This window comes from Lolium rigidum, chromosome 6 (assembly GCF_022539505.1).
Source record: "Lolium rigidum isolate FL_2022 chromosome 6, APGP_CSIRO_Lrig_0.1, whole genome shotgun sequence".
NCBI lineage: Eukaryota > Viridiplantae > Streptophyta > Magnoliopsida > Poales > Poaceae > Lolium > Lolium rigidum.
The window spans coordinates 153,080,740-153,102,318 of record NC_061513.1 but is presented as its reverse complement, the minus strand read 5'-3'; the positions used below and the strand labels follow the sequence as shown (position 1 = coordinate 153,102,318).

Below are 21,579 nucleotides of genomic sequence, written 5' to 3'. Positions count from 1 at the left end.
AGAAGCATCCATGATTAAACTAAGCCCCCTCCTTCCCAACGCAGCAGCTCAGTTCGTTGGTAGCCCACATGCATAAACCAGACTACAATCTCACACCCCGTGTGCCTGGCAATGGCTGGGCCTATGCTCAAAGGACGGAAAGGTGAAAATGCTTTGAGACGAACAAGTGATGGTAAAAATATTTGATAGAGCCGAACATTTTATTTTATGCATGCACAAGTGCACCTTAGGTTTCAAGCGGGACATTTAGATTAAACGTCCACGTTTAGTCGTTCAGCCGCATGATGCATGGATGCGGGGAGATCTCTGAAGATGATCAGAGCTTTGGCAGGTAGAACGGTAGATGGAGAAGGTACAAAAGAGTAAGACATTAAAATTTTAACCACATAGTACTAATTTATATTTCTGCATTAGAAAGACATGTCAATGTTTCGGCAAGACATAATTATCTCAAAGTTGAAACTCCGAAATGTTATTTTGGGAAAATTTAGGAGAGTTTGTTGGTTATAATGACTGGTTTTAACCGTGCAAAGCACGTGAAGCTGACTAGTACAACTTGTGGCTGCGGGCGGTTTACTGTGAAATGACTGGGACGGGGCTCCAGGAGATCTGGACCGCCGGTACAAGATCTAACAGTCGAGAATGAACATTTGCAGATTTTCAGATCTATTGTGAAACGTTTCTTTTTGCCTGGATTCGCTCGCTCACCAGTCACACCCCGGCACCCGCCTCGTCACTCTCCATCTCGTGAGCCAGTCCTGCGGCGGCAAGAAATCGACGCGCGGCGCCCGTAGACCAGAGGCGGCGGCGGTGGCGGATCTTTTCTGAACGGCAGCGGCAGGTAGCTCCCTCCTGCCTCGCATTTCCTTGGTCAGCGGAGGTTGGGGTGGCCTGGGAGGGTCGACGAGGCCCCCCTAAACCTATCCCCTGAACCAAACAGCCCCTTAGCCTAGCACCGCCGGCAATCCGAGCTGCGGCTGATTCTTCCCCGCGACGCCCCTTATCTTTCTCTCGCTTCCAGGTCAAATCCCCTTCTAAACCCTAGTTTTCCTAATTCAGGTAGCGAGGCAATGCGAGCAGAAATAGAAGAATTTGCGGTGATGTGCTTCTGAAAAGGAAGAAACGAGAGCAGAAAAAAGAGGTACGTATATGATTTACTTCTTTCTTCGGAAATGAAATTGCCATACTTAACTGTGGATGTGTTGGAGTTAACAAAGTCGAAGAGAATTCCGACCTTTATATGCTGCATATGGCCAAGCGATGATATTTCACTAATATATTTTGCTAGGGAGTGAATCTTGCCATTGTAAGTAACCAAATCGACCCATTTTGCAGGGCTATAAAGATTGCCACATTCGCCGTTTAAAATTGCCCCAAAACTGAATCACAAAAACCCTCTTGGCCCTATGCTGCCCCGAAGGCTTCGCGAATCGCCTTCACCACCCTCGCCGATTCTCCCCAAGAAAACCAAGTGCCATGCCGGTGCCGACCTTGCCGACCCCCTGGAGCGCATCCGCATGCTGCTGGACAAGTTGCTGCAACACGAGGACGGGTGGGTTTTCGCCAAGCCGGTGGATCCGCTCAGCCTTGGCCTGAGTGACTACTACTCTGACATACCCGATGCCATGGATCTTGGCACTGTCAGCTGCCGCCTTGAAGGCAATCGCTATATGGACCTGCACTCATTTGCCAGAGATGTGAGACTTACCTTCCACAATGCCATGGTCTACAACGACAAGGGCGATGATGTGTATGAGAGCGCAGCCGAGCTCTCTGAAATCTTCGAGTCAGGGTGGGCCTCCATTGAACAAGTGCTCCCATCGCCGCCATCAATCACCGACCGTAGGATGAAGCTCAAGAATGAGCTGCCACGGCTGTCGGAGGGCTTGCAGAGGAGAGCAGTCATTATTATGAAGGACATAAACGCGTGGCTTCAGGAGGCGAATGGGAGGGTTCAGGTGGATTTCGAAAAGGCGGACGAGGCAACTCTTGACAAGCTCGAGCGGCTGGTTCTCTTGGGTGCCATGCAGCAGGTAATTACCGTGTCCATCTGGTGCCCCTTATGATTCTGAACTGCCGAACATGTTTATATTGCAACACAGTTTCGTAATGCTTTGGTAACGATCTTATCCTAATTGAACTATCTTCTTGCAATGCTGTTTAACGATCTTGTTCAAGCATATTGAATATTTTATGAGTTTAGGAAAGGTAGAAGTAGACGGAACGCCTTTCTGGGATTTCACCTATTAGATTTACCGTGATGAACCAGATTGGATGCAGTCTATCTTGGCCCTTAACCCGTGGATCACAAATTGAACACTCTGATAAAGAGTTGGAAGATTGGAGCATATTTGATTTCCCCGTAGCTCATTGGATAGTGCAGGTCCTCTACTGCCCCCCCCCCCCTGCTGTGGAAGTGGCGTACACTATCGAAATATTAGGTCTGTTTGGATTCCAGCCAAAGCTTACCTTACCAGAAAATAGGGTGGCCCCTCAATTTGGTGGCCGTTTGGACTGCTGCCTTGCCCAGCCAGCCGCCCATGTGCTGGTGTTATTCGCGTCAAATCACGGGCGAGTCAAGGGTGCGGAGAACCTCCACCAACATGTTGGCATGCCAACTTGCCCCCTTTGTTGGTGGGTCCCATGTATATTTCTACTTTTTTGTTGCCATGTACTGCATGCAGCCAGCGTGTCGATTTTTTGTTCTTCATGTGATTAATCGGTGGGTCATCACATGATTAGTGCGTACCAAATTCCACCTGAAGCAATCGAATGTTATTCCTTTGTTGATTTTGTTTTTGCCTGCATCTTACATATCTTTTCATATTTAGGTAATTGACTTGTCAAATAGTTTGAAGACATACTATGTTTACCAAATCAGTTTGTGCAAACCAAACAGGGATCTATTTTGCCAAATATTTGGATAGTACAATGGTTACAAACCAAACAACAACTTGCAATTTTTTTGGTCATGCCTTGGTGGGGCTGGTTGTGGCTCAAACCAAACATATCCATTGTCCACTGTAATATTGCATATCGCCCATGTTTTTTTAGGTCTGAGCCATGGGATGGAGTTTTTTCTGTTTGATGTGACCTGCATTAGTGATTATGCTAGATTGGTACGCAAACATTGCTCCAAAGAGGTTATCAGTTATATAGAGCAACATAGTAAAATATATCAATCAGATAATTTAAAATGCATGTGATAAGTGGAGTGCTGACTATGTATGTTATGCTCTGATGAACATTACCCAGGATGATGGTTGAGCATCCTCCTTTATTATCTGATTGAACATAGCTAGATGATATTGTTTCACCATCTAGCTATGAACTATGCACTGGGAATTGCTTTAAGTATAATTGGATGGTTATGTGTTTATTTGGTTCATAACAATACCATATGTTTAGTTATAAGAAAAATATGAGAAAAAATGGAACTGAGTATGTCACATATGTGATGTTCTCCCTGTGTTGTTTTTGGTAATATTGCTAAATCAATTCTGATGTTGTTGTTCGATGACTGTTTGTGGATTGGGTTCTTCATATCAGTTAATATTGTTTGTCCAGCAGGTGCACATGCAAGGTGACAAGGATCGGCACAACACATAAGTCGATATTGGGTGAGGTAACAAACTGTTATTATTTCACTGCATCTCTATTCACATTTTTCATACTCGTACCTTCGTCGTCACTGCTCAGCATCATCTTATTTTTCTGCAGTGAGAAAAGAGAGCACCAGGGAGAAAGATATATGATGAGGCGCAGACGTAGGAACTGGAATAAAGATGTTGGTGCTCATTCTGGTGATGTGTTACAAGATGTTTGTTGCTGTTAGCTATTGGAGCACCTGATGGTTATTATTTTGTTCAGAATTTCTAGAGCAATTGGTAAACTAATCAATTGCTTATGTAGGAGGACAAGGTGCTATTTTTCATAACAGTTTAACTTTTCGCCTTAAGGGTACTTTGCACTGGAGGCTTGTCCTTTGTATTCCGTACAGTTCTCTGTTAAATACAATACTGGGTGACAGCTTGATGAGGATACTTCATGTTGCAGCATTTGCAGTATCAAGCTATGCTTCAACTAAAGGTTGGCAATGCAAACCCTTTAATCCTCTACACGGTGAACATACGAAGTTGATTATCTGTATGAAGTTGCAACATGCAGCACTCATCAGAAATTATTGTATCTGAACTGACAACAAAGCTATGTAAGAATTTCATAGTGTATAAAATTAAAAAGGGTAATCAGCAAAGCTACATCACGTCATCACCTGCTCCCATACTGCATAGCTTCACCATTTACATTGGACCTTTGAAACGCATGCTGCCGACGGAGATGGCGGCAGGACAGTGCGGGTGCCGCCCCTTATCTGTACGCGGGTGACTGACACGGCTGTGTCACGTTGAGGGCACCCTTGCCCATTTGCCGACCCCTGACCTGAGCACGGACGGCAATAGAAGCGTGGGTCAGGGTGTCGTCGGGGCGAGGGCAGAGTGTGATGACACGGAAACGACGCGGCGTTCCTCGGGGCGGCGGAATCCTGGCGTGCGAGATGGGGGGTTGTAGCTGCGTCCGCGTGAGGTGGGGGATGGCGTCGGCGTCCAGGTGAGTGGGGAATAAGGCTGTCCAAGTGTCGGAGCCTCGCTGGAAGCAGAGGAGACCGGAGCAGAAGGGAAGTAGGCGTCATAGGGATTGAATCCGGACATGCAAGGATCAGAATTGCTCTACAAGGATTACTGGGTGTACGAGCGTGATTCAGGGAAGGAGAGAAATTAGTGAGCTGACGGCAGCGACGGTGGTCCTCATGAGTCCCGACTGCGACGAAGGGGAGAGCAGGGGGACTGCCATGGAGGAGGAACTTCCGGGGTCGTGGTGTGCGTGCATTGTAACTGAACTGATAGTGGGGTTGGGAATTCGCCAATTCATGTTGGCAGACAACTCATCATTGGAACAACCTCAAACGTTGGATCTATGCATCTGAACGGTGTAGATTGTTTGGATGGGACTCTCTCTGCCTTTTTATATTAGTGGATGGATATGAGAAGTACACATATGTGTCGTTTTGGTTGTTTGATTCACTGTACTGTGGCATTTGAAATATACCCGAAGGCTATTATGTTTCCTGCTATGTTAAAGTTAGACTTCTGATACTGAAGAGGTGCAAGGAACTATGAAGCTGTTCAGTAACTATGATTTTGTGGCTAGAATTTATGTTGTTAACTGCACTAGATTTCCTCTAAAGATTGGTTGGTGAAAAGAGCGAATGGCAGTTCATCTACACTCACTCCTAAGGGAAGGGGACAAAAGAAACTTTGACATCACCATATTTGGGTATATAGGGGTACCAGGTTTTGGAGAGGCAATGTAACATCGACCGCAGGATTGTAATAAGTCTGTTTGCATCTAAAGGTATAATTGATGCCCCCCATAGGGGAACTCACAGCGATTTGAGCATCTCAACCACACGATGTAGTCAACTGAAGCATCTCATCCGTTCATTCTGGGTAAGATTCACTAGATCAAGACATGGAACGGCAAGAATCTACCCGTCTGCCACTGCGTTTGGGCCCTTCTTCTAGCTGGTCCATGTTGTCAGCTGCTTGGGTGATTGCAGTGTGGGTCACGCGTGTAGGAAGCGAGCACATCTCTCATGGGTGTATAACACGAGGATCCAGCGGAGGAAACCCTAGCCGTCTCTCCTCCAATCCCTGCGTGTGTGCTCCTCCCCCAATTCCGTCACGATCCCCTCTGCCAATCGCTCGCGGCTGCCTCCAACCTCCCACCTCGAGCCCCAGCTTGAGCCACCTCTCCTCCTCTCCCCAATCCCCGCTCCCGATTCGCCGCCTCTTCTCGATGCAGAGGTCGGGGATGGTGGCCACGAACCGGATGCGTTCGTGCGGAGGCGCGTGAGCATCGGTGGTGGACGCACGGAGGAAGCAGGGGCGGACGACGTCCGTATTGTCCTCGTCACCATCGCAGCGTGCCGCAGCACCAAGGGCTGAGCAGCTCGGCAGGAGGGGCAGGGCCTCCCACTCGTCCTGCTCTGGGCGAGCAGCAGCGGTACGCCATGGGCCTGGCGGCTGATGTGGGAGAGAGAGGAGGAGAGCAGAGAGGCAGAGGTCAGTGGTCACAACTGCGTTCAGGAGCAAACAGATATACAGCGCAGCAACAAATCCAAATCAGTATGGGCATCTCTTTCTCTCAATCTTTTTTTCTCCAGCAGAAACGGGCCATACCCAAGCGATCCCCTCTCTCTCCCTCACTCTACTTTTTCTTGATTTTTTCCCTTCAGTTGTTGTTTGGATGATTTGTTACTGCTAGAGGGAGATGGGAAGAGAATGAAGAAATGGTGAGGGAGGTCGAAGAGGAGCCAACAAATGAATATAGATCTGCAATAATCAGGTATGGAATCTTGATGTTTATTGTATTTCGGATTGTAAATGCTAACTTCTCTTTTCTTATGAATACCTTGATGGATAAATTATTTTCTCAGAAACTACTTTGGTAGTGGATAGATGTTTGCATCGGATCTGAGGGTGCAATGTTAGTCTGTCCATTCTCTCCCCTACTCTCCTTTGATTTTATATGTGCGATCTGGCTTTGATCTCTTTTGGATGTGTTGAATATGCTTTGTTATATTGCCTAGGTCCTGAAGCATTGCCATGTGGTGTTTGGTGTATATATGCAAAATCAGGGGGTACAGATATGGACTTTCCAACAATTATGGTATTTGCCTTTTCTTCTTCTACTATTAGTATACTAAGAACAAATTATGTGGGTTGTGATTCTCTTAATGCCACAAACCATAACCAAATTATTAATGGCATTTTTGTACTTCTACAGAAAAAGTGTGTTCTTAATCCCTGACCAGGCGATGAAATTATTAGATGCTTCTACAATTTTTGCTGCAGCTATGTTTGCCTCTTTGGCCCTTGCTTGATTGGGTTGCTTAACTGGGCAATCGTCGCCTCCATTTTTATTTCAGGTTTGACTCTTTGGCCCTTGCTTGATTCAGCTGCTCCTACAAAATGTTTCTGCAAGTTCTGTTTCATTGATGTTTGCCTCAATGGGAATGGATGTACTTGTCGGGATTAACAAGCTTTGAGGTTGTGATTTGGTCTGATCCTCAATGTACTGATTTAGCAAATAGCTTGACTCGGGCCAGTCACAAACTCATAATACAGACTGCTGCTCTTTTCCTTGACGGCCAAATTAGACTTGTCATTTGCTGCTATTGTTACAAATCGTATAGCTACATGGTATAGCTACATGCAGGTATGAGAACCATGATGAGAAGACTATGGAAGGTATTTCCCTTACATATGTTCTGATCCAATTTTATCATATATGCTGAACGCATCAAGAATGAAAGTTAAACAGAGTATGGCACCCTTCTTTTCAGATAATTTATCATGTAGTTATTGCACATGTTTCGCTTCAGATGTGGTTACCAATCGGATCATCTATTCAGGTATGGCCTTTCAATTTTTTATAATAGTCTTTCTTCTGTCCGGTTAGTGCCCACATGTTCTGCGCTTGGTGAGATTAAATCCATATACAAAACTACAAACTGCAGTTTTATTTATGTATTTCAGGTTCATCTGCGTCGTGTCGTGTTTTCCATGCGTCACCTCCTCATCTTGATATGCAGTTAAGGTATTGGTTTAATCTCTTCTTTTTCTTGGATGTATCTTACATCACTACAAAATATGATATGGTGTTGAGTGTTGCTCTGTTCTTTCATTCTCTGTCAATTGTAGTACATTGCACTTATTAATGTTCTTTTATTCATATTTCAGGCTATGGTCCTACCAATATGAATTCCAATGGTGATAGATAGCAGGTGTTGACCATCCTTGTGGCACTTGCGCTGGTCCGACTGTGAGTCACGTTCAGACCAAGGTAAAGGCCTCCTTCCTCGCTTTGCATTCATGTCGGTTCTTCTTTCTGAATCATTTTGTTATCAATCTTATTTTGGCATCACCAAATTGCTCATCTAGAATTTTCTTGCAGTTATCTACCTTCTTTTACTTGATGAAGTTGTAAGCGTGTGTTACCGTGTGTTATCTTCTTATCCGGAATCAGCCCGACACAATGACATGGAAGAAAGTTAAGATGTCTTTTGCAATGGTTCTTGTTTATATAATTACGAGTAATTTGTAAGACGTGAATCTGAGGGAAAGGGCAAGTATTGTCAGGTACAGCTAAATAAAAATTTGCTTTACACAAAGAACGTCAAAATTCATGTCCTTGAAGCAATGCGTTGTTTCTATATTTATGTATATAAGAGCTGGTAATTTAGATATGCACAATTGAGTTTATCTTTCAGTATATATTGCCTAACCCTGTATCATAGGTTGGATAATTTGCTGTCCTGAATATGGAGAAATGGTAGGTGTTATCATGTTGTAACTTTCAGGTGACATCAACGAAATAATTTAGTTTTAGAGGCCATAATAATCTTTCAGTGTATGTTCTTATCCATGAGGAAACAACTGGATTGGTGGCCACACTTGCATTATTTTTGCTTCAGCTAGCTAACTTAGTTTTATTTTATTAATTAATTAATGTATTGTAGGTGCAATTATTACTGCTGATGTTGCCCTCACTTTGTAAACACTAGCTATGCATCTTTTATTTTCAAGGAGAATGACCGCCGTTGTTGTGTGTATGCAAGGTGAGGCATGTTTCAGGGTACTATTTGGACAGCCATTTCTGATGTTTTAGTAGGTTATTACAAATATATTTGTTGGAGTTTGGTTATGTAAATTTACTTAATTATGATGCCAACGAAAATGAACAGACATACTATCTATGATCAGACACCAATACTGTTTTCTATGTATATTAGCAAATCAGAATCTTGAGGACATTAGTGGAGCAAACACGAGAAATCTTGATGTCCTTCTCTTTCACAGCCTAATGTCATGATGAGATAGAAAATAATGGGTGATCCTTAGGGTGTTCAATATAATCTGCCATTAGTCTCAAGCCATACATATTTGAATCCTGGACAACCAACTGCAATGGAGGCCATGCAAGGAAGTAAACCATGCACACACACTCTTTCACAACTGTCAAGCTTGCTGGTACAGACGCCCCACCTCCTATCTCAATAGTTTTGTGCTCCAAACAGGGATTGAGCGCCTCACCCAACCACTCTTCTTCTCCTACTTTTTTCAACTCTGGGTGATCACTTCTAAGGTAATTTATTTTGACACTTAATTTAGGCAACTACATCAAGAGTAGAGACAATAGTTGATAGATTTATTCACCTACCAAGAGTTTTACTCTGTGAACTCACTGCTGATCCATTTTTCACTAGCCTCGCTATTAAATCCAGTGTCACATTTGAACTATTGAATATCTTTGAGTACATTTATCTTTAGCGGTTCCTTAAAAAATTAAATACAACTGCTTCGTTGTTTGACAGCTTTGACCAATTGACATGCTCTATTCCTCTATATGTACAGAAAATGTTGGTCCCTTACTCCTGATTCCTTTTTTTAATGTAGATAACGAACACTATGTTCTAAAAAGTGCAGAGCCATGTGTCTCAAATCTGAAACACGGTGAAAGATTTAGGAGGAGGCTTGTAGTCTCTAAAAACATACTCTGATGCATATCTGTAATCGAAGAAGCCAATAACATGTGGTCATCTGAAGTTTACTTGAAAATGAAGGTTTGCTACTACTTTCTTTACTTGCTCAAGCTTGCTTGCTCGATTACTCCATATTCTCTTTCCTTTTGTACTCCTCATGTGCATATGCAAAAGGTTGGACGCACGATATATGTGTTATTTGGTAATTATATTCTGTTAATTTTTTATAGATGGAAATCCTAGGGATTCTTACTTAGTATATTCACTTCCAAATAAAAAGATGCATAGTGAATACCCTGTTCATTGGATGTTGTTTCATAATAAGTTTTTTAACAGAGATAACTTGGCTATTCGGCAAACTGTTAATGATAACACATGTATGTTATATTTCGAGTTTGAAAGTGTGAATCATCTATTTTTTGAATGTGATATTGCTAAGACTCTTTGGTTAATTTTTCCTGACACCTTAGAGTTTGACCTGAGAAATTATCCAACATATTCTATTTTCTCTAAATGGGGACAAAATTCTATTTTCTCTAAATGGGGACAAACATAAATGTATTATTTGCTAGAAGAATTAGTGCTCTACAGATAAATCTCTTGCTGACTTATATTATTTAGTAAATGTTATAATTTGATATGTCTGGGTAGTTGCCTTTTATAAAGATTGGTTCCTCCTTTGAAGATTTCACTTGCAAAGGAGGTATGGGCTGAGTAAAATCCCAAACTGTATATATTGGCTTATAAAGTAGTGGCTTTGTATTGAAGAACCACTTACCAGTTTGTAGATGGATTAAAGAGATGGCTAGCTATTCATGTGTTGAATATATCCCTCTCCTTTTATAGAAAAACACAGAGACAATTGTAACATTGTAGACAAGCATTTGGATGCTTGGAGCTTGATACGATGTATCAACTAAACAAAATAGCTTTGATTCTTCTTTCAGCTATGCTTACTTATAGACTACTTTTCATTGCATCACTTCATTTACCAGGTTACGCCCAAGAATTAAAAAAAAACTGGTCCTGAAACCATGGTTTACAAAGCGATGCCTTGGCCCCTTAAGGAGGGAGGGTGCTTTGGCGCCTTAAGGACGCCTAGGCGGGCGCTTTGGACACCTAGGCGCCTAAAGCGGCCCTTTTTGCAAAGCGGAGGGGGGGGGGCTTGACGAGCGAGGCTTTTAAAACCATGGCTGAAACTATATGTACTCTTTGTTGTAGGCAATCCGGACAAGGTTGGGACCGGGTCACAAAGTGTATTTGTTGTTTGATTTTTCGATATAGAAATTCAGTGTCCAAGTTTGCAATTTTAGTGACAATGATGCAATAAATATGTTTTATTTATGGTTGCCTTAAATGAGCTATTTGTATAGTACACCATCTTATCTTGATTTATTTACTCAGTTACACATCATGATTTCATAGTTGTCGTAACCTTTAACTTTTGCTAGATTCAGGCTTTGTCACACATCATTACTGTTGTGTCTAGCTGATTTCATACCTGCCTAATTATGCATACGATTTTCCAGGAAGATGTTATCTTGCTTCTCTCATGGCCAGATTAGGTGTATTGCATACATCAGCTATGTTTAAGTTATTCTTAATGCTACAGGCTAATCATCCATTTCAATAAAGGGAGCGATTGTACCCACCTGAGCTACACTGTCAGGGATCAGTTATGGACCCTTGCTCAGGTAAACCCTTAAGAGCGCATTACTTCCTAGATTAACTTGTTCTTACCCTATTATATGAACACTCACTTGCCTAGCCAACATTTCTCACATGTACTAATGCTGTTGTCTTAGATGTAAAAACTTTATTTATTGCAACTAACTAATTTTCACTGTGCACTAATGAATATACCTCCATTTACTATATCTATGTTTTCCATTCCTAAAGATGAGGAGTTAGTAAATAGTTTGACTTCACATGAGCTTGTCTTATAAGGTTAAGCCCATGTTAAAACTCAATCGTCTACTCAGTAACATATTTTGGTGTAGTTGCATGTCTTTGTTGGTTATAGTAGAAAACCAATCGTAGGTTCATCACATTTTGTTTTCTGGTCAAATTGTGCTACTAGAATTATGGTTACTACTCAAGATCTGTTTATAGATCATTTAAACTTCATTCTCTATCTACTGCTTGGACTTATGTTACTTACATATTGCGGCAATTACACCAGTACATGACTTTTTTGCTTTTCTCTACAATTTACAGTACAAAACTTTGAACAAAAACATGGTTAGGGTTGTTTTGAATATTTACACACATACTTCCTGCTGTAGGAAACTCAGAGGATAATCAAGATCCCTTTTTGAATATTACTCAATCTTATACTAGAAGAACTTGGCGTTTCAAAGGATGAATTCCATCTTGAGCTATGCGAATATATCTAAGTTTGTGTGACTGTTCTGTTTAACACCTCTGCGCTACCAGCGGAGTGATCTTCTCTGTACCTTTGGTGTTTGTAATAAAGTCAAAAGAACTATGAAACAGCGGTGATTCTTCATGTGTAAAAGCTGTCAAATATGTTGACCTGGCGAAAATACAATCATCATAAGCTTTGTATGGGCTTTGTCAATAAGCATTTGCTACTCCGTTTGTGATTCGGTTTGATTTATCAAAACTATTATCATTTCCGTGCCTGATTTTTATCATCGATATATAAAATGTAAATTGGAACGAATTTTACGGGACCGTGCGCCAAGGCGCACATCTAAATCTAGTTGAATGTAATATTTGCAGTGTCCACCAATATCTTAGTTCACGCTTAGAAGTACATATGGTGCCATTTTTTTTTACGTTCAATCCAAATGAGGTCAACGAGAGATTAGTTCTTGAAGCCCATGAATATGAGTCACGGATGGACAATGTATTCCCCAAAAGAAAGTATGTATTCCCCCCTGTTCACATTTATCCTGTATTCTTTGACCTTAACTAAACCCAGAACGTAGGGTAAATAAAAATGAAGAGTATGCCAATAGCAAAACCACATAGGCATGGTGAAGGCAAGCATGTTTAGTTACGCAATGTGGTGGATAAATTTTTTGGTTTTGCATTGCGATTCATAGTTGCAGCCAATTTGCATCGCGATTCATAGTTGTGTTAGAATCGTGGATCAGCTAGTGTAGATCTAATGCCATTTTTTTTTCCAGTTACAAGTAAGGTTAGAACTACAAGGACCGAGGCACCACAAGTGAGTATACATATACTCTTCTACCATAATGCTAAGTCACACTATTATTACTGAGATGGTAAATAGCAGGCCCTAGGGCAACAAGCATGAGCTCTTTGTTGGTAGAGATGCATACACATTGTGTTCATCTGAATCGCTAAATCCACTATGTTTGCTCAGCCAATTGGAGCGGCACTGTATATCCTGGTCGACTTCAGTTATCTGATTCATCAGAGTCGGTCCTATCGGGCTCAGCTTCTTCGCCATTTGCAGCAGGCTCTTGAGCTTCAGGCTCGGGTGCACGAGCTGGTGCAGCTTTCTTGGGATCACTGCCTTCACCAGCTCCTACTACACTCGTATTCTGGTCTACAAACAAGTTAAAGAACTTCATACTTAGATGGACTGGCATGAGGACGACTGAGATGATACACTTTTTATGATGGTTCGACAAATGAATGCAATGCAGTCATGATAGCCAAGTAGCAGATTTCTACAAAACCTATGACTCATTGTTGACCTTTTAACTAAAGACATGCCAAGTTTCGAAGGTTAGGTTGCAAGACCTAATGGCATGCTTACGAGATTCACAACATTATCTTTAAGTTACAGGGCAAGCAGTTTTGTAAGTTGATGAGCCATTAGAAGTACAAATCTGCCAGCCAAACAGTACATAAGTAAACAAAATTACTTTCCATTTTTTTTCATTGTAATAGGGCAATGCATTTCACAAATCACGAGCATTTCACAAATCACACGGACAAAAAGGATACTGACAGATACTCCTTGCATAATACTTATAAGATCGTTCTCAACTCGGTTAACAAGATCTGCCTGCAAAAAGAGTGCACACAAGAATTAAGGCCCTGATTAACGGTGTATTTTCATCAACATGGGAAACAATACAGATGAAGGGTAGCCAATTCATATACACTCAGGTCAGGTTCTCTGCGATAACGTCGCCTGCGTGCATCCCTCATTGGAGGAGTAAGTCCATGCTTGTATTCAACTCCTTCTGGAGCAGGATCATCTTCTTGTCTTACCATTACCATCTGTATCAGTTCAATTTGATTATAAGGCCTAAAAATTAAGTAATGGTACACACAAATCCTCAGCTTTACCTGACCAATGTCAGCAGTTTTAACTAAAAATGAATCATCATATGTCTTGTATGACTCCACAACGGCTGGGAGATCCAATAGAGATGCAGGGAAGCTCTGGTTGCCAATCATAAATGTGCCACTCCTTCCATCCTCTATAGGAGGAAAAATACCATCAATCCAGAAAGCAATAAGGATTAATAAAGTTCAGTTCCTAATATAACAATTATAGAGTAATGATTTAAGTTGTACTCTCAAAAATCAACAGACTGAGCACATAGAAAATGCTACATCGAAAGTTGGACATGAGTTAATTTATCAGCATCTGAAGTCGTATACTAATTACTAAGAGCTTGACATGCCACCACGGTTCATGAAAAGGCCTAATCTCTTTAGATTCATATTAATGAACTCAAGTATCTTTTTTATTAGTAATACTGGCTGGTTTCATGGCATTGTACAGATATAAGGCAGGTTAAACATATCTGAGCCAATAAATGCAATCTGGGCAGCTTGTGAATAGGGAAATATGAACACAGACATTAATTGAGTGAATTTTTCATATCAAGTTAGTGTTGTCTGGTCGATTAGGCTGTCTGCACATATTTTGTCCATCTAACAGTAATCGGGAGCCATTGACACCATATCTCGTCCAGCGTCCGCAGGCAGGGCAAAACCCAGAATTGAGCAACTGTTAAACTACGAAGATGGTGTAAAGTTTTATGCCACAGGGCTACTTGGAGCATCTATTAACCCGTGTGAGCAGGCAAACTGAAATGTACTGTATTAATGGCACGGTAGCAGCTGTGGAACCTGCTATCTACATATTGCAACCTCTTGTTTGCAAATGTAGGGCATGAATAGACACACCCTTAATCATGGTTGCACTTTATCCATGTTTCAGTTGCCCCTTCTGTGCACCCGCTCCCTTAGGTGCCGAATTCTCGCCGGAGGTCTACGTGCAGGGCGCCTTCGTGGACCCGCCGGAGGACGATGACGCTGACTATGAGCCCATGGAAGAGGAGGCCCTGGCGCGCGCCATGGCCATCTCCGAGGCCGAGGAGCGCGCCTGATGGATTGGCCTCGAGGCGGCCATCCAGGCATCGCAGCAGGCGCCGCTGGAGACCTCCCTCCTCCGCCTCCCTTGGCCGGTGTGTGGCCGCCGCCGCCGAGGGGGGCGTTGGGACGGGCCTTAATGTTCTTTTTCAGCTGAAATTTCAGCAAGCTGTTTTATGCTCTCTTTTTTTAATGATGATATATAACACTATGCTGCTCGTGGTAGTTTTTTTTTACACTGGGAAACAACCTTTATTTTACTTAATAATAGTTAAGTCTGATACAAGTTTAGCAAGAATAAAATGAGGAGGATCATCTATCCATCTAGCATGACCTGCAACATTAGCATGCTTTGCTACCTCGTCCGCTACACCATTTAAATCTCTTGGACAATATACAAAGGTTGCTTTCACAAAATCTCTCGCTAGTTTTTCGAGAACCCGCTGCGCGTCATTGTATTAAGTTTACACGAGAAAACCATGGTCCAGTTTATGAGGGAAACCAGACCGAAAACCGAACAAATGGTGCCTTCCAGCTTACAACGCACACCCAAACTAGCACACTACAAGCACCCGCCTTGCCCAACCACCAGCCAACAATGGCGCGACGGAAGGGCACAGGGTCTCGAAAGCGCGTAACAACCATAGCAGGAAACCTAGAACGACACAAACTGTAACACCCCAACTTTTGCAACCTTGTTTAACCGTCTAGAGTGCAAAAATCAGGGGGAACAAAAAAAAATTCTAAATGGTAAAGCAAGAATTTCCTTGATCTATTTGATAAGATGAATTGCCTTGATCTGCTTGCTAGAAGATTGTCTTAAGCTACCTCAAAGCAAAAACCTTCTAGTCTAGAGGTAAAACCAATTAGCAACTCACTAACTAAAACCCTTGTGTGGCCAAGGAAAACTATTTTGCTTTCCACCCAGTACATAAAACCCTTTGTCACATTCACTTGGTGTCTTCTCTTGAGGACCTCAACACATCCAGATCATTCCTACACAACCAAGTCCCGACTAGTCCAAATTTGTGTCTGAATCCAACCTTTACACCTCTAACTCCAACCCTTCAACTTGTGGCATTGTGAGTGCACCTATCTAGAGTTCATCCTTGAGATGTATTTTAGCTCAACATGCCGTGGTATTCAGGGGCTCGAACTACGGAAGAGCCAGCCATCTCGAAAAGGCCACTCAGTAATCTTCACTGTGCCTGGCTTGCGCATTTCATCAAACAGCCTACAGTAAGGGTGTCAAGTGGGATCCCACTTTTGTCCCACTTGTAGTATAATTTGATTTTTCTAGTACAAATTTTGACATCAAAATTTGAACTACATAGTACAAAATGACATCCCACTGGGATCCCACCTTGACACCCTAGCCTACAGGCATGCTGCCAGCGAATTCTCCAAAGAATTGCCGGCGCTGTTGCAGGGAGATTCTCGGACAAATACCCATCTCTACGGCCCCTCAAACCCGCTGTTACAACAATTTCCCGCGGAAACAGAGAGTAGAATTCGCGGAGCGCAGAGGAGGGAGAGGGGGCACCTGAGAAGGAGAGGTCGAGGGAGGCGTCCTCGGGGTTGGAGGATGAGCCGGCGGCGGATTCGTTCATGAGACGCTCGATCTGCTCCGCCACGGATGGGGGCACCCGGAGGATGAACTGCTCCTCCATCAGGGCAATCCAAGCTCACTCCCAAGATTCCGACACAGGAAAGTTCAGAGGATGGCTCGCCCCGTGTTCTGTTTATCCTGGAAGAGCTCCCTCTTCCGCCCTTTACCGACTATTTTTTTTTTTTTTTGACAATTTTACCGACTCTTGGTGGATGCACGACGCTGAGTAGTGGGCCAGCTTGACTGACGAGGCAGGATGGTTATGGGCCTGGCCCGTCAGCATGTGAGCTTCGCGGCGTAAACGGGGGCTCAAATAGGCTGGATTTGGCCCAAAACACATGAGTTTTGTGCCTCCATGTTTCGACGGTTCTTTCGAATTCTCTAAAAAAAAACCGACCCGCCAAGGGAAATCGCAAACCTCATCCAGTCCATCGTCGAAGAAGGCTCCCTGCCTTCTCGTCCTGGCTCGTAGGACGATGTACCGTCGGCCGATGGCATCGCTCCCCCTGAGCCTGGATGAGAAATGCAGCCGAGATCCAAGGAAGACCACCATGTACGGCTAGACATTGCTAGCCCACATCATGAAGAGAGCCTCACCATTGTCAAGTCGCCCGCCTCACAGAAGAAGCTGCATGGGAAGCCGAATAAGAAGTGGGCGCTACCAACCGCTCGCAACACCGCCCACTGGACACCTCACACCACCATCGACCGCATACCCCTCTTTCTCGCCCAAGGTAGCGTCTTCAGCAAGGACAACAACACCACCAGCGCCACCGCGGCCCAATCAAAGATATGGGCTTTCACCCGGGGAGGTAGCGGAAGGGGGAGGGAAAAGACAAACCAAGATGGCACCCCAAGGAGGAAGACGACACGAAGAGGCGTCGCCACCATCGAGACCGGCCAACCGATCTGGATTTCTCCCGCTCGTCGATCCCATCGCCAACACCCCAGTCAGATCGAGAGCCGGACGTGATGGGATTCGTAGCATAGAAAACAAAAAATTTCCTACCGCAAGAACGAATAACAAGCCAAGATCCAATCTAGAAGATGGTAGCAACGAGAAAATCATGAGACTAACCCTCGAAGATTTCCAAAGCCTACGAGATTAGATCTCGTTGTTGCCGTAGTCGATCACTTGCCGCTTTCAAAAGCGCGTAGAAGATCTTGACGGTGCCACGGTCGGGCAGCACCTCCGTACTCGGTCACACGTTCGGTGTTGATGACGACGTCCTTCTCCCCGTTCCAGCGGGCAGCGGATGTAGTAGATCCTCCTCGGAATCCCGCCAGCACGACGGCGTGGTGGTGGTGGAGATCTCCGGCAGGGCTTCGCCGTAGCCGTGCAAGAGGGAGGAGGAGGAATGGGTGGCTAGGGTTTGGGGAGAGGGGGCAAGGGCTGCGACTTGTGCACCTCTTGGGGCTCCCCTTGCCCTCCTTTTATAGGTGGAAAAGGTCCTTGGGTCGTCCAAGACCTGTCCCCAAAGTTTGGGAGAGTTCCGGTAGGTTTCTGTTAGCCGAAACCTACTAGAACTAGGACTCTTTTGCCAAATCCGAATCTGCTTTTGGGGAAACTTCTTAACCCTTAAGGAAAACATGGATACACCTATTATGGAACCCTCCGGACTTCCTTAGACAGCTCGGGTCATCCCGGACACTTCCGGAACCTTTCACAATATTCCGGACTATTCCGGTCCTTCCAAAACCTTCTAGAAGCTCCGGTCAAAACACCGGACTTTTTCCGAACCCCGGAAAATGACTTCCCATATAGGAATCTTATTCTCCGGACCATTCCGGACCTCCTCGTGATGTCCTGGATCCCATCCGAGACTCCGAACAAAATTCGAACTCCATTCCATATTCCATATCTACTTAAAACGATATCAAACCTTAAGTGTGTCACCCTACGGTTCGTGAACTATGCAGACATGGTTGAGACTTCTCTCTAACCAATAGCGGGATCTGGAGATCCATAATTGCTCCCACATATTCAACGATAACTTAGTGATCGATTGAACCATTTACATACGATACCGATTCCCTTTGTCACGCGATATTTTACTTGTCCGAGGTTCGATCATCGGTATCACGATACCTTGTTCAACCTCGTCACCGACAAGTACTCTTTACTCGTACCGTGGCATATCATCTCTTGTGAACCAGTCACATGCTTGCAAGCTAATTAGACGATATTCCACCGAGAGGGCCCAGAGTATATCTATCCGTCATCGGGATGGACAAATCCCACTCTTGATCCATATGCCTCAACTCATACTTTCTGAATACTTAATCCCACCTTTATAACCACCCATTTACGCAGTGGCGTTTGATGTAATCAAAGTACCCTTTCGGTATAAGTGATTTACATGATCTCATGGTCGAAGGACTAGGTAACTATGTATCGAAAGCTTATAGCAAACTGAACTTAATGACGTGATCTTATGCTACACTTATTTGGGTGTGTGTCCATTATATCATTCATCCAATGACATAACCTTGTTATTAATAACATCCAATGTTCATGATCTCGGAACCATGATCATCTACTAATCAACAAGCTAGTTATACAAGAGGCTTACTAGGGACTCCTTGTTGTTTACATAACACACATGTATCAATGTTCGATTAATACAATTATAGCATGGTATGCAAACATTTATCATAAACACAAAGATATATTATAATAACCATTTTATTATTGCCTCTTGGGCATATCTTCAACAGTCTCCCACTTGCACTAGAGTCAATAATCTAGTTTACATTTGTAAAGATATAACACCTTGGCCTTCTGGTGCTTTATCATGTTTTGCTCATGGGAGAGGTTTTAGTCAACGGATCTGACATGCTCAGAAACGTATGTATTTTGCAATTCATTTGCATCTTCACGCATCACTCATTTTCAAATGAGTCGGCATTAAATATGTTTGGTCTTCTGGTGAAAACTTAATTCCGCGGTCTGAAATATGTCACTAATATTGTCACATACAATATAGCTTCAAAGTTCTGACACTATCGGAACTACACCAAGTTCTCAAAGAACTTTTCGACTTAACATCCTCAGTCATTATCAAAACAATGACATACTCTGCCTTCGTTTGTAGAATCCGTCACAATATTTAGAACTCTTCTAAATCTAGCATTGTGCTACCTTTTAAACAACACTTAGCCTAATTGAGATTTGAAATTTATTTTTATATGTGACCAAACTAATATCGGTGCAACACCTTACAGCGATTTGTTTGTCATTACCCCATACAAAACTATATATATCTTTGGTTCTTCTAAAGTACTCAAGGATATTCTTACTGTCGTCCAATGATCATCACATGAATCATTATGGTACATGCTCATAACACTTTAGAGCACAGGATATCTGATTGTGTACATATTAATCGTGATCTAAAATCACTCATGTGGTCTTACTCATTGAGTGTCAGATACACTCAAGTCTTGTTAAACCTTCACATGAAAAGAACACCTTCTTAATATTTCTATATTGAACTACTTCAATATCCATTCTATGTACTTTGACTTAAACTTATTATGTGTTTCAATCTATCTTCATAGATATTGACACTAAATATGTTTCAGTCCATATCCTTTCATTGAAGTTAATTCTCAATGAAACCTTTTATTCACATCAAGTATATAATTACATCATTTATAATCAACGATATGTCATCTACATAAAGTATTACAAATATGACTCAGCGCTCCCACTTAATTTCTTGCAAATTCAAGCATCTTCATCGTTTCTGATGAAATCAAAAACTCTTTGACTATTTCATCCCGTGAAGATTCCAACTCCGCAATACTCACTTCATCCAATTGAAGTTCGTATACCTATCTAATATTCCACGGACCAGCAAAACTCTTGGTTGTATCTTGTATACACCTTTAACACACACTTCTGTTAAGTAATGTATTTTGCCATCCTACTAGCATATCTCATAAAAGAAATATGTAGCGATTACTAGAAAAATCCACATAGACTATAAGCATCGTTACGGAAGATCTAATCTTATCGTATTCAACTCTTTGAACTTTGTCGTAAACAACTTTTCGACAAGTCGTGCTTCTTCAAGGATAGTCCATCCAAGTCCATCAATTTTATAGATCCATTTACTTTCAAAAAGTATTCATCTATCTTGGATTTCATGGCGCATAGCCATTTTAACGGAGTCAGGGCCCATCAGAACTTCTTTGTATGTAGTTGGTTATCATTGTTCAAAATCAATCCTTTGTCCATAAATCATTTATTTGATCACAGAGTAAACCATATCTACAAGGTTCAATAGGTACTTTGATCTCCACGACTATAACATTTTGTAGACATGGAAGCCATGATCGTTGTGGCCGCTTCCGGAACCAATTCCGATGCTGCGCTACTCTGATCTTTATGCTCAGGTTCATAAACCTTATCAAGTTATATTGTCCTCCCACTCAAATACTTCGCTAGAAAACAATTTCTTGGAAATAAGCAAGTAAAATTAATAAACACTTTCGTCTTTTACTTCATAGTGGAAAGAATTCCCAATTCTGGGACAACAACAAAGACATTCATCCGGTTTTGGTTGTAAACTTATTTACTTATACCAAAATTTAAGAAAGGACTATTAGGGTTTATACCCATACCATAACTCGTATGGTGTCATTTCAACGGATCATGATGACGCTCTATTCAGTGTAAAAGCGGTAGTCTCTAAAGCATAATCCACAAAAATATAATGGCTTAATTTTATTTTATCTCATCATTAATCCAACAAGGTTTGGATACGTCTCTCGGATACTCCATCATCACTATGATACTCCATGACACGTGAGTTGTAGAACAATTTCATAACTCTCTTAGATGTTCGCTAAAACTCGTAATTCAAATATTTCCACCATGATCCAATCATAGATATTTGACTTTTCTATTACGATGATTTCCACTTCATGCTGAAATTTATTTGAATCCATTCAAATGTTTCAAACTTCTTCCTTATCGAATATATCCACATATATATACTCAATTCATTGTTGGAAATTTTCATGAAGTAGA

The 21,579-nt window shown here is 42.5% G+C and overlaps 2 protein-coding genes and 2 long non-coding RNA genes across 8 annotated transcripts; 3 read left to right on the top strand and 1 right to left on the bottom strand.

Moving 5' to 3' along the window:
- The first annotated feature begins 1,346 nt into the window (after positions 1 to 1,346).
- LOC124665487 (transcription factor GTE10-like) lies at positions 1,347 to 4,313 on the top strand. 3 transcript variants are annotated; one of them, XR_006990581.1, is made up of 4 exons: positions 1,347 to 2,033; positions 3,568 to 3,625; positions 3,721 to 3,787; positions 3,913 to 4,313. XR_006990581.1 is itself a non-coding variant. In XM_047202897.1 (3 exons), exons 1-2 carry the CDS (start codon positions 1,407 to 1,409, stop codon positions 3,607 to 3,609), a joined length of 669 nt encoding a protein of 222 aa, XP_047058853.1. In that variant the 5' UTR covers positions 1,347 to 1,406; the 3' UTR covers positions 3,610 to 3,625; positions 3,721 to 4,312. The 3 variants fall into 3 exon arrangements, 2 of the variants coding, with proteins under 2 accessions (XP_047058853.1, XP_047058854.1); XM_047202897.1 differs by having other exon boundaries at positions 3,721 to 4,312; XM_047202898.1 differs by having other exon boundaries at positions 3,571 to 3,625; positions 3,721 to 4,311.
- Positions 4,314 to 7,877: 3,564 nt separating this feature from the next.
- On the top strand, positions 7,878 to 8,093 carry LOC124662155. The gene is made up of 2 exons (XR_006990365.1): positions 7,878 to 7,936; positions 8,017 to 8,093. It is a non-coding gene; the product is annotated as an uncharacterized LOC124662155 (long non-coding RNA).
- A 1,101-nt stretch (positions 8,094 to 9,194) lies between these two features.
- Positions 9,195 to 12,099, top strand: LOC124666747. 3 transcript variants are annotated; one of them, XR_006991015.1, is made up of 3 exons: positions 9,195 to 9,685; positions 11,217 to 11,298; positions 11,890 to 12,099. It is a non-coding gene; the product is annotated as an uncharacterized LOC124666747 (long non-coding RNA). The 3 variants fall into 3 exon arrangements; XR_006991017.1 differs by having other exon boundaries at positions 11,134 to 11,298; XR_006991016.1 differs by lacking the exon at positions 9,195 to 9,685 and adding an exon at positions 10,788 to 10,839.
- Positions 12,100 to 12,826: 727 nt separating this feature from the next.
- On the bottom strand, positions 12,827 to 16,707 carry LOC124661432 (transcription initiation factor TFIID subunit 7-like). Its single transcript, XM_047199287.1, has 5 exons — positions 16,476 to 16,707; positions 13,898 to 14,031; positions 13,709 to 13,828; positions 13,550 to 13,610; positions 12,827 to 13,145 (listed from the first exon to the last, which is right to left on the bottom strand). Exons 1-5 carry the CDS (start codon positions 16,600 to 16,602, stop codon positions 12,994 to 12,996), a joined length of 594 nt encoding a protein of 197 aa, XP_047055243.1. The 5' UTR covers positions 16,603 to 16,707; the 3' UTR covers positions 12,827 to 12,993.
- Positions 16,708 to 21,579: the final 4,872 nt, after the last annotated feature.

What these genes read in the sequence shown, in the direction of transcription:
- LOC124665487 (XM_047202897.1), top strand. Translation starts at nt 1,407, where the DNA reads ATGCTGCCCCGAAGGCTTCGCGAATCGCCTTCACCACCCTCGCCGATT. An exon ending in TCTTGGGTGCCATGCAGCAG is followed by an intron (nt 2,034 to 3,567) that starts GTAATTACCGTG and finishes TTGTTTGTCCAG; the next exon opens with CAGGTGCACATGCAAGGTGA.
- LOC124661432 (XM_047199287.1), bottom strand. Translation starts at nt 16,602, where the DNA reads ATGGAGGAGCAGTTCATCCTCCGGGTGCCCCCATCCGTGGCGGAGCAG. An exon ending in GCAGAGAACCTGACCTGAGT is followed by an intron (nt 13,611 to 13,708) that starts GTATATGAATTG and finishes CTCTTTTTGCAG; the next exon opens with GCAGATCTTGTTAACCGAGT. An exon ending in TATGCAAGGAGTATCTGTCA is followed by an intron (nt 13,146 to 13,549) that starts GTATCCTTTTTG and finishes ACTTGTTTGTAG; the next exon opens with ACCAGAATACGAGTGTAGTA.